We start from the raw sequence: 13269 nt of genomic DNA on the forward strand, positions 1-13269 counted from the left end.
TGACAATATTAGCAAATTTTCAATGTAATAATTATAATTTCAGGTGAACAGTCCGAAAAGAGTGAACCAGATTTAACGTCATCAGAATCGGACTCGGGTGAGGATGAAAATGCTTCCAAAGTCATCAAGTACATTGTTCCTAAAACTACAGATGCTATGGGCCAATGGGAAGCACACACAAAGGTCAGTACAACTAATCTCTTCTGTTTGTTGAAAAAGGAAAAATGCAATCATTAATAAAAATTCACAATCCTTTCTGCAATCTAAACAGTGATTTTTCGTTATAATAGCGAAAATCAAATATAAAGTTTCACATGGGTTCAAATAGCCTATATATTAAGTTTCATGTCTGTAGACTAAAAAGTGACAGGAGAGTTTAGTAGGCAAAATTTTTTAAACAAATATATGCATACATAAATATATACAGAAAGAGTTCTGTGTTTACTATAGCCTTTTTACGCAAATGTTACACAAGTATAAATCATGTAGAATATTTGCATGAATATAATTACACGTAATAGTTAACTAAAGATGATCATCCCATTAGAAAACCGAAAAAAACTAATAGGGAATTATTTAAAATGAATGCTTAAAAGAATTAGCTAGATCGTTTGCAGATGAATGCAATTCCACTAGCCATACATAACAAAGTTGTATTTTCTTTTTAAATAAATAGAAAAAAAGGATTTTTTATATGAATATCAATACACAAAAAAAAAAAAACCCAGATTTATAAGAGTATAGATTTACAGAGTGTTTATACGTACTGGTTTTTTTCATTCTTTTCATCGTCACTATCTTTTGTTGTCACCATTTCATGAATATCCTTTTGTCTCATGGTTGCCAATCGCCTCGTCTGTTTAACTTGAATGAATAAAACTGTTTAAGCATAAAAGAAACAAGGGACACATTCACTGAGTTTCTTCAAGGTTTTATTGGAGTTTTATTGGCAGAGAAAGAGAGACTTAATAACTAAACAATAGTTTCTTTTTTTAGAAAATTTCTAACTTAGAAATCCACGATGTAGAGGGACAGACATTGATAACATTTGCCTTACATTATTCTACATTATTGGCATGTCTCGTTCGTATGGCTTCCTGGAGAGAACTGAACTGAAAACCTTTGTTTCTCTCACTCACAAACGTGACGTTATGTCATCGTTTGACTCCCGTTTTGTCTGTGGTATTTGACCTCTTGCTCTTGCCTTATCATCACCTTTCATTCAACCATGAAAACGATTCTGCTTTGCAGATCTGGGTTATACTGATATGCACTAAGAGTGATCCTTGTCAAAATTCACACTAGCTAACATAATCGTTACTGACATAGGGTCCCTAATATGCAAGATGAGTCCCTAACCTAACCATCAATATATGATAGCGCCTATGGCAAAAAAAATATCCATATTATTTTTTAATAAAGTACTAACCTTCAGATGGTATGTGTCAAAATTTTTGACCAATCAGGTTATTACATAACAAATTAGTGTTATTTAATTGAAGGTACTGTATCAAATCTTCAAAGCAATGTAAAAATCTGAATTCCATTGTTTTGAAAATTAGCAACGAATGAAATGAAAATAAAGCGTTGCTTTCTGATGCAAAAAAATACTGTTCAAGCAAAGGCAATGTCTTGATAAGTGTTTTTCAGATTTTGCTCTGTCGGGAATATTCATCAAGCGATTATATGCTAACTTTTAACACAGTTGAATGGACAAACATCAGATGAACAGACAAACATCAAACGAACGCTCAGATGACCTGAATGCATCTGTTGTCCTGGAAAAACATTCAAGTTAACAAACTCGTTTTCTATATTATTTTAATTGGAATTCATGATGAGTATTATTTATTAATTTATTTATTGCAGACTTATTATCCTTATCTTTATTAGATGTTGTTTCACGACATTTCGGCCAACTATTCCTCTGGCCTTCGTCAGGTGGTAGTTGCGACGGGATAGAAACTCTGAATCTCTTAACTGCATCCTCAGCAATTACTGCCATCCATAGTTGTTGTTGTCTCACCACGTTTTGGTCAAGTAAGCCTCTGGCTGGTTTTGGGTAGGATTGAAACCGCTATCTTCAGACAATTCTTACCTGGAACCGTAGAGATTCAACATCTCTATCCACTGTGCCATGGGCTCCGAAGGGCAAGAGGAATAGTTGGCCGAAACGTTGTGAAGCAACAATTAAGAAAGATGAGGATAATAGTTTGCAATAAATAAATTAATAAACTCGTTTTGGTCAATCATGAATTGAAGTTGCATGCGATGGAGGGATTGAGGATGTTAGAAGGCAGTGTATTCACCGTTTTGCATGAACATTTATCAATGGGAAAACTATGTTCAAAGTGAATGTTGTATTTGCAAAAACAGCAAAGTGCCAATAAATCAGAGCATTGTTTGTAGCTGTTTTTGCATCAATATATGATGGTGGACGAAACCTGGATCCACCACTTGATTTCAGAGTCAAATTCATAGTAAACGGAATGGACAGCAGCATTTCAAATTGTTTAATGGACAAAGACGCAGACAAGGTCTCCTTATTTTGGGATTTGCAAGGTATTTTGTTCATAGATTACCCTGAGAAGGAAGAACCATCAATAGTGAGTATTAATTACACTGGTGCATTATAATGGAGAAATTACCAAAACAAAAAAAAAAATGGCCACTGATGCTCTTTTATCAAGACAATGTACTGTGTCACAAGTCAATCACAACAATGGTAAAACTACATGAATGGTATTTCAAATTGCTTCCATTCTCACATTATTCGCCAAATCTCATCCCTACAACTACTGACTGCTTGCAAACCTCAAAAGAAAGCTCCAGAGAAAGAAATTTGGCTCCAATGAAGAAATGATATTGGAAAGTGAGGTGTATTTTAAATTAAAACTTAAATTGACTTGTTAGAGAAGTATTGGAATGAGCATATCAGCTAAGAAGAAAAAACAATGTCGATGAATAAAGTTGAATTTTGCATAAAAGTTGTTAGTTAAACCTTGGACTTATTGAGTGATGTATTACGTCTGACTTGCCCACCAAGTTTCACTCATGAATGTTCAGCAGTTTTTGTTTTATTGCCGTTCAATAATAAACACACCTGGATACGACATGAAAATTTGTCAATAACTCTGACAGACCTTTTCTTTTGGCACGACCTTCATTTGGATTATGATGGCTCTCTTCAGTACATGAATAGTTTGGAAATTTATATAAGGCATTATCTTCAAGATAACTCTCATCAATAAAAATCTGAAGGTTTAAGATTTGTTGAATGTGTAGCCCATTCAGGCTGACCTTTTCTACTGATGAGACGATCACCAAAGTATTCCTGCATATCATTCAATGGTGATAAAGCAAAGACTGAGCATTGATGATTGAAACTTGGTGAACAAGTGAGGCATAGATTGAAGTTTATTTGCATAAAATATGGATGGAATGAAGTTTATTTATGTGAAATATAGTTGGATAGAAGTTATTTTACGGTTGGATCGCAGAAAGGATTTTGAATTTTAGTAACAATTTCATGATCAGCATGTTTTTGGATTATATATGCCATACTCTTTGTCAGGTTGTTTAATCGTGGGCTACATTTTCCATCTTTCATGGTAAGATGTTACGTTTTTCTTAGAGTATGCTCTCTCGATTTTTTACGTTGCCCTCCTATCGATATTGTTAGTTACTTCCCTCCTTAAGTTAAACACAAGGTTAGCTTTTAGTCTTTTTCTTATTTAGTTTTTTTTTATTACATTTTCAACCCAAACAAGGCACATTGCCACTTTGATGCAGGGAGCTACTATCAGGGACATAAGCTACTGGGGTACTATCTAGGGAGTTGGGCAGCAAGATGTCAGTTATCATTACACTTGAACTTCTGTATGTCAGTACAGTTGGGGAAGCAGAAACCCGGAAGGGAATTCCAAAGTCTAGCAGTTCTGGGAAAGAAACTACTGGAGTAGAAGGCTCTCTTACATCTAGGGATCTCAACTGTGAAGGGGTGGGATTTTGCTGCTTGTTCGGTTTGTCACGTCGAGGGGGTACAAGTGCTTGCAGTTCGTCGGAGCATTCACCGTTAAAGAACAGGCAGAGGGATGCTACATTTCGTCGCTGGGACAGAGGCTGAAGCTTAGATGACAGTTCAGGACCTATCAGGTTGGCGACTCTCTTTTGAACCTTGTCTAGACCAGTAGCAGATGCACCAGCCCTAATATGACAACATACTCCATACATGGGCTAATGGTGGCCTTATAGAGGTACAGGATACTTTCGGGTGTTAGTAGCTTTCCAGCATGGTAGAGAGAACCTATCTTCTTTGCAGTGGTCCTGGCAATGCTCTCAATGTAATTGTTCCAAGTCATGTTTCCTGTGAACGTTAGGCCGAGGTATTTAAAAGATATACTCTCAGATAAAGTCTTTGGCCATTGCTATTGGTGGTAAAGAAGGTTTCTTGTAATTATTGAAGGAAACAAGTTTAGTCTTGGCAGTATTGAATGTGACCATCCATTTTTGTCCCCATTCCACTACAGATTGGAGGTCATCCTCTAGTGTTTCTGCCATTTCTTTAGATATGTGTTCATTTGTTTTCCTGTCGTGTCTGCTATAGAGTGTGGTGTCATCAGCATATATACCCATCTCACAGAAATTTTGTCAGGGAGGTTATTTATGAATATTAGGAATAATAGAGGTCCAAGGATAGACCCTTGAGGCACTCCCGGAATTTATATCATATTGTTTAGAGGTACGACCATCGAGGACAACCTGGATTTTTTCTTATCTAAGAAGGATTTAATTATGTTAAGTATTCTTCCAGTGATACCGTATGATCTGATTTTCCTGAGAAGACCTTCATGCCATACCCTGTCAAAAGCCTTAGATATATCTAGAGCTACCGTTCTACCCTCCCCTGTTTTGTCCAGTGAATGGTATATATGTTCAGAGGTTACAGTTAGGATGTCTGATGTGGAACGGGCTTGCCTAAATCCATATTGTTGGTCAGTCAGAAGTTTAGCATCTGTAAGGTGATGGACTAGAGCTTGGTTAATTATGGACTCAAATATTTTGGCGAAAAGAGGAGGCTAATGGGGCAATAATTTATTGGGTCAGTTCTTTTGCCAGAATTCTTGAAAACTGTAACCACAGAAGCAGTTTTCCAGCAAGCAGAAAAGCAAGATTCATTAAGGCATTTGGTGTAAAGTTTGGAAGGAACTGGAGCTACTTCGGCAGAGCGCTTTTTTAATAGCACAGCCGGGATGAGATCAGGTCCACATGCTTTTGAAGTGTCAAGATTTTTTATGATAGCATGCACCTGAGAAGGGGTGATTTTCAGATTGTCTAGTGTGGTGTCTGTCCACAAAGGAAAGTCAGGGAGGGGGTGGTTAGCAGGGTCCAGTGTGGAGTTGGAGGCAAACTGACTGGCAAGCATGTTAGCCTTCTCGGTTGCTGAGCAAACAACCTCATGATTGTTGAATAGTGGGAAATTGTTGATTGCCCATCATTTACTACACTGTTGTAGATTTTCCAGAAGTCGCGGGTTCCTAATTTCTGTGCTTCGATGCGTTTTTTGGTGGTTTCAGTAAATTCTCTATCAGCTGTCACTATTTCTTTATTCCAGTTACTTCTGGCTTCTATATACTTCTGTCTGTTTGAACCAAACTTATGTTGGTTAAATTTGTGGTACGCATGCTGCCTTTGCGCAATGGCAGCTGCACAAGTAGAAGTAAACCATTGGGGGGAGTGGAGCTTGCTATAAAATTTCCGCGTGGGAACATTGCCGTTTTGAACCATTCAGTGGCCTCATTTGCGCTCTGTTCAACAGGAAGTGAAAAGATATTTTGCCATGGGGCGTCTCTGATGAGATCCCTGATGGCTTTCCAGTCAGCTTTTTTATAATATCTTATTGTTTTGAACAATGGCTCTTCATTTTTGGCTCTAGAATTTAGGGTGATTTCAACCATTATCACTGCATGATCAGTGTTCCCAAGTGGGTGTGGGAATTCGTAATACAATCATCAAGAACTGTGGTCAGAAACAGATCTAGAAGTGATGCCTGTTCTTGCTGGTCTGGGAAATGGGTTGGAAATGTAACCGTAGTCTTGGGGAAAAATTAATCTAGTCAAAAAGGATTCCTTCTTCTTTGACTATGACAGAAGAGATACTACACTTTGAATTATTTATTTGCACAAAATCTAAATAAAATTTGAATATAAAACAAATTAGCCACAAGATACAAAGATTTGATTGGATTAAAATTGGGGTTGGTGATGGGAATGAACAGAAAACAAAAATGTGGTTAGTAAAACTTTCCTAATCTTTTCTAAATAATCTACTGCATACTGTTTTCTGGTTTGTTCAGAACCGAAAACAAACAGATCAATCTTTAAATGGGAGTGTGATCTAAGTGGAAGAAAAAAGAAAACAGGAATGAAAATTAGAGAGTGGGTGGTGTCCTTCCAAGATAAATGCAATTTGGTAAATGGTGAGGAAAAAATTGAAAGTGGAGTGTGAACATCTTAGAGGTACATCCGGGTCTGAAGTCAGTTTCAGTCTCTTTTTTAGAATTAAGTCCATTATTATTTTAAATGTTGGAAATGTAATCGATGGTGAATTGCCTTCCTTGAATTAGGTGAGTAAAAAATGAAAATCAAGTCAAGCATTCGATTTAGTCTGGAGTCTGGTGACTTATTGCAGAAATCAGCTCTACTTCTATTTTCATATTCAAAATATAAAAGTAAAGAATTACCTCCCCCAAACTAGCTTGAGATTGCTCTTATTACAGTGGGAAAGTAGCTTTCTGTCTTTTTTGTAATACTTTAATATCTGCCAGTTATATTATTTTCTGATAATGTAATTTGAAATTTGTAAAACTTAAGGCACAACCTAGGTGTGGTATTAGCCCTGGGCAAGCTATGCCAGCTTCCTCCAAAGGAGGAAGTTTAAAGGGAAGATTTTTAGTTCTCTCCCACTGCAAGAACTTAGACACCAGGGCCGGAAAGTAGGATTGAGAAGTCAGCACCCCTGAGGAGGGGCACTCTAACTTGCAAAAAGTGTCTGGGCAGACTCGTCGGCATTTCCCGGCAAGGAAACCTCAGGCGATTAGCAATAAACTCTCTTCTTAAAAAGAGAAAGCAAAGCCTGAGAGGGTGGACCTCCTAGAACTGCACAGAATTAACATCCCATCATAATCAGAAGGATTAGATCATTACAGAAATGCTCAAATCTGTTCATTTGGGGGCGAGGATAAAAATCTGAAGTTTACAGGGATATATCAAATTTGGAAGCGGTTTCTAGCCACATGTATATCCCAGTCATGGGAAGATGACATACAGTGCTTAGCATTCTCAAATGGTCACCCATCTGCTACTTGCCAGGTTCCAAGTCGCTTAATTTCTGTGATATAACGAGAACCAATGTTTCAACACTATTATGCTGGATGGCATAAAAAGGTAACTGTGAAATATAAGGGAGACAATCAGTGAATCTTGAATCATTAACTGAGATGAAAATCTGATAATGATGAACTTCTCTGATATTATGATGCATAGTTAAATTTCATAAATAAAAATTGAAATACTCTATCATTTTGCATAAGTTTTTGGTGTGCGATAATATACTTTTGAATATCAATTAAGGACTTCATAAAATTTAACTGGCATTTGAAGACTTTTTCTCTGCGTGTTAGTCAGTTACTCCCAAACTACTTTATAGATGTGTACAACATTTGGGATGAAGTATCCTTGAAATTATAAGTGTGTATTGGAGATGGGTCCCATTAGTGATATTTCTAACAAAAGGGGAAGAATTGTTGTTTTCCGAGTTGGAATCTATCCATCTAACATCTAGTTTTTGGCTTTAGAGTAAGTTTCTTTTTTTTTTTTTTTTTTAACTCCATACATCAAATGGCTTCATGTCTTGTCTGGGCGATTTCCATTTAAAAAACAAAAAAAAAAAAACAACACTTATAGACACTAGTGCATCGAATTTGAAAAACACCACCTTTGGCATGCCGGATATATCAATGCAAGAAAGAAAATAATAATGCTGCTACTTCTACTACTACTACTACTACTATTATAACTGCTGCTAATAATAGTAATTGTAATAACAAGAATAAACATTGACAGGTTAAATATTAAGGGAAAAATTCTACAAAATTTTGCATGAAACACTTTTGGCAAGCTGGATTTGTAATAAGTAGGACTAGGACAACAGCATATTCTTTTCATTGTTTTGACTCTCGAGTGTGTATCCCTTGATATCTTATATGCTTTTATATAGGGAGAGTCAAAACAAGGAAAAGAATATTCTGTTGTCATAGCCCTACTAATAAGTGAAGGAGGAATTATACTACTACTACTACTACTACTACTAGTAAGAATAAAAACTTATAAGTTCCAAACTAGTTTCAAATCTATACTCCTATAAATTTGAGTTTTTTATGTGTATTAATTAAAAAAAACTTTTTTTCTATTTATTTAAAAAGAAAATACAACTTTATTATATATGGGTTGTGGAATTGCATTCATCCGCAAAAGATTTAGCTAATTTGCATATTCTTTTTAACATTAATGTTAAATAATTCCCTATAGTGTTTAAAAAATTTTGCCTACCAAACTCCTCTGTCAGTTTTTGGTCTACAGATGTGAAGCTTAATATATAGGGTATTCGAATCCATGTGAAACTTTATATTTGGGTTTTAGCCGGGGAAAATTGATGCAAAAAGTGTGTGTAAAATGTTTTTGACTTCTAATGGGGGTAGTTTTTTTTTTTTTTTTTTTTTTTTTTTTTTACAAAGGCATCACCACATTATCAAGGCCAAGAGGCCACTCAAGGATAAAGGTTAAAGAGTGTACAGTAGAAATTGGACAATATAGTAATCATTAGTAATGAAAATTTGGTAAATTTGATAACTTATATGGAACGGCTCATCAAGAACTTATTTACGTTAGACTTGAAGACAACCATATTGTAGTCAGCCGGAAAGCAGGAAAACGGAAGACAATTCCACAGGCGTGCAGTTCTAAGAAAGAAGCTTTGTTCATGGAATCTACGTTTAGGTTTAGGCACAGATAAAGAGTGGGGGAATTATTGATAGTGTTTACAGCTAGACGAGTGTTTCTTGTGAAAGTTTGGCGAGGGGGGACCATAGATTGAAGCTCAGTCGAACACTTTCCATGAAAATAACGATACATCAGAGACAAACTCGCAACATCTCTTCTGTGAGATAGAGGTTGCAGCGAAGAGAAAAGGACATCTCCTACGAGGCTACGAAGTCTATTTTGAACTCTATCAAGGCAGGACAAGTCCTTTCTAGCAGCTCCTGCCCAGATGTGGCAACAGTATTCCATCCTTGGACGTACCTGGCTCTTATATAGATAGAGAATAGCATCAGCAGTGAGATATTTACCGGATCGATAGAAAGATCCCACCATTTTTCCAGCGGCCTTGGCAACAGATTTGATGTACGTGTTCCATTTAAGATCAGGAGTAATGGTCAAGCCCAGAAGCTTGTCAAAACTTGAGGCCTCCTGAAGACGAGAGCCATTCATTTCAATTGATGCCAGATGTGGATTAGAATGTTGATGATGTAAAGAGAGAAGCTTGGTTTTAGATGCATCAAAAGTAACCAGCCACTCCTTTCCCCATTGTACTACGTGCTCAAGATCAGAGGAGAGAGAATTGGAGAGAACTTGGTCGTTTACTGTCTTAGATGTGCTACCATAAATGGTAGTGTCGTCAGCATAAATGTCTACAAATGATGTAAGGATGTGATTTGGAAGATCATTAATGTAGATCAGGAAAAGAGTCGGGCCCAGGATGGACCCCTGAGGGACACCGGCATTAATACTGTGAGCTTCTGATTTTTGCCCCTCAACTACTACTCTTATGAATCTATCAGAAAGAAATAATTTAATAATTGAGAAGACTTCTCCAGCTATACCATAGCTAGCGATCTTATGAAGTAAACCTTTATGCCATACCCTATCAAAGGCTTTAGATATGTCAAGAGCAATTGCCCTAGAAAGATTGCCACCATTGAGAGATCTGCTAATCCTATGCGATATTACTGTAAGCACATCTGCTGTAGATCTAGCAGAACGGAAACCATATTGAGTGTCACTAAGAAGGTTATTTTTGTTGAGATGGTTGATTACTTCTGTATTTAACACAGATTCTAGCAACTTACTCATGACGCACAGGAGACTTATTAGCCTGTACTGAGAGGGGGATGAGCGATCACCTGAATTAGTTATTTAAATGCTGCCCACCTCAGCATTATGTGGCACAAGGCCGGAAAGTGGGAACCCCGCAGGTTCCCCTAAAGGAGGGGCACTCCTGCAATTTTAAAAAATTGTCTGAGTAACCCCGTCGGCATTCCCCGGTCAGGGCGCCTCAGGCAGCAAGCAATAAACTTGCCCCACTGGAAAGCCCGGTGGCAAGGCCTGGGAGGGTGGACCTCCTAGGTATTACCCAGGAGGTGTACCTCAGTCCAACAGGTGCTGGGCTGGTTCCCGGTCCCTCAACTGTTGGGCTGAGTGTCAAGTGACGAATACTTGACTGGTACTACCCTGTCTCCCTGCAGCCGAAGCCGCTAGGAGACACATCCCATCATAAGAGGCTTATAATGGGGTATGAGACAAATAAATTCGCCCATCATTTTTATAACCACCGGCTGTGCTAAACAACCAATGAGAACCTTCCAAAGTTAGTATAAAAGTTGTTGAATTTTAGATTCAATCAGTTTGCTGCTAAATGCGTCACGGACTGCATTTGATTCACTAACATAATGTTTCCAGTTTTTTTTTTTTTAAAAAAAAAGAAAGTCACTTGTTAAAAACTTGTAAATTTCCTTTTTTGTCAAATAATTTTTTTTTTGTATCTATTTTTTGGCAAACATTTGTTAAAAACAAAATGTATATTTGTGAATTTTTGTGCATCTGTTTATAAGTATTTGAAAAGTATTCTATTTATAAGTTTATATATATTTGAAAAGTGTTTATTTTTATATGTATCAAAAAAATAAAAATGGCTTCTTTTTGCATACATTATACCAATATATTAACAATTTCTTTTGACCAATGAGAAATAAGACAAATTCTCAAAAAAAAAAAAAAAAATTATTTTATTGGTTTATTTTTATTTGTTCATTTAGGTGTGTAAAATGTTTTTGACTCCTAATGGGGGTATGAGACGAATAAATTCGCCAATCATTTTTATAACCACCGGCTGTGCTAAAAAACCAATGAAAACCTTCCAAAGTTAGTATAAAAATTGTCGAATTTTGGATTCAATCAGTTCGCTGCTAAATACATCACGGACCGCATTTGATTCTTGGCCGCCATCTTGGTTACCGCCAATTACAGTCAGGACCTGATCTGAACTATGCCGCCATCTTTGTTCAACATAATGTCACAACACTTAACAGTGTGAAAATTTAAAAAGGAATTTGCCAGGTGAAGGTTGAACAGTGGCATTACGAATATGCATGTGTTATGTAATAGCTATTGGTTCATGTTTTAATTTTTAGCCTTGCAGCAAACATGTCTTCATAGCTAAGGCATTAATGTCAAAGGAAAAAGTAAATTGTAAACTAAACGTTTTGGTTTCGATTCTTGGTTGTGGCGCACTAGTCATTTTTTTGTTTTTTAAACTTTTTAAATCATTACTATGTATTGGGTCAAATATGATATAAGTAATAGTATCTGTTCTGTAATTTGTCCTTGGTCAATGTAGGGGAAACCCTTCATACTGAAACAATTACTATTTATTTGGATACTGCCAGAGTGCCCCCTTTTTTGAGGGAGTTGCTTTTTCCCCCCACATTAAAAACAACGCTATTTCTGCAAGTCATCTTTTTTATTGACTACATTAAAGTTAAACGCTTTGCCTACTATCACTTTTTTTTTGTTTTTCACACCTCCTAATACCTGGGCTATGCCAGGCACCCAGGCTAATCTATATATATAAGTGAAAATGTGTGTAGGTATGTATGTGTGTTCGCTTTTTGTGTATGTCTACAAAAGGCTTTTTTCGCCATGATTCTCGGTTGGCTCGCTCCTTCTTAAAACTTTTTATATGCTGTCTAAATAATAATATCTACGACTAAGGAGCTCTGGTCGCAGCTATCTTTAATTTACCCGACTTTTACAAGCTATGTTCGAGATATTTTTTGATCGCCGCGCAGCGGGGAAAACAGAAACTGGCTTCCAGCGCAAAACTAGGTCAAACATCACGCGACTTAACGTTCTTGCACCTGCTAATTTCGCTTTATAAACGTCAACTTAACACACTTATCAATTCATCTATTCCCATGGTCGAGATGGTTAGGTCGCAGGTTTTTTTTTCCATTTCCTTTCCACCTCCGCATCAAAGGTTCGGGGGTTCAAGCCTACCTTTCTACTAAAACTTTTTTTTCTTTTACACCTCCAAACACCCGGCCAACGTTTTTTTTTTTTTTTTTTTTTTTTTTTTAAACAGGATTGTTTTGATCTAACCCCCTCCCCCACAACACACACACACCTCCGAACACCCAGGCAACGCCGGGTAACCCCCCCCCGCTAGTATAATAATAAATACGAAATCTGCATTAATAAAAAATCATATTTAAGCATATTTTATGACCGGGCAGCCTGCTAGTTTTGCATAAAGTACTTTTGGCAGACATTGTGTAATAAGCATGATAGGAATCATAATACTACTATTATTACTACTACTACTAATAAATGTGGTTCAAAACTATTATCAAAAGTCAAACAAATTCTGCATGAAGTACCTTTGGCAAGATGTGTTTCAGAGATCTTTCTTCCTCTATGGAGGATAGGCAGGGGCTGGTGAGACTAGGCTATTGCTGCCTACTGTAAAGAAATACAGGGTAAGTCACGGGAAAGAAACTTTAGTGAAATTGGAGGTGAACTTTAGAAAGCAGCTTCAAATTTGTGCTTGTGAAAATGGCCATCATTTGTTAGACATAATTTTTCACTTCTAAATATTCCATAATGGCATAGTTTAGTAAATGTTTTTATGTACATTATAAAATTTTTGTTGAAATAGAGTTTTGTTTTCCTTAAAAACATCCATTTCCTGTGACTCACCCTATATAAGATACCAGCCTGGGTGCCCGGTGTTGCCTGGGCGTTTGGAGGTGTGTGTTGAGCAAAAAAAAAAAAAAAAAGTGGTAGTAGGCAGACAGGCTCGAACCTGTACAGCGAAGGAGGAAAAGAATGTGAAAAAAGTAACGTCTTCGCTGCTGCGCCCATCACCAAACCGGAA

General features: G+C 36.8%; 1 protein-coding gene across 2 annotated transcripts in view; it reads left to right on the forward strand.

The window, feature by feature from the left end:
• LOC145239820 (zinc finger CCCH-type with G patch domain-containing protein-like) overlaps positions 1-13269 on the forward strand; it is a 388887-nt gene that overhangs the window by 32064 nt on the left and 343554 nt on the right. For both annotated transcript variants that reach the window (XM_080103351.1, XM_080103352.1), the window contains exon 8: positions 44-183. In XM_080103351.1, coding sequence (XP_079959477.1) covers positions 44-183 — 140 coding nt within the window. The remainder of the gene's footprint in view (positions 1-43; positions 184-13269) is intronic.

Source organism: Euprymna scolopes, chromosome 19 (genome assembly GCF_053919585.1).
Source record: "Euprymna scolopes isolate OS-2025 chromosome 19, ASM5391958v1, whole genome shotgun sequence".
Taxonomy (NCBI): domain Eukaryota; kingdom Metazoa; phylum Mollusca; class Cephalopoda; order Sepiida; family Sepiolidae; genus Euprymna; species Euprymna scolopes.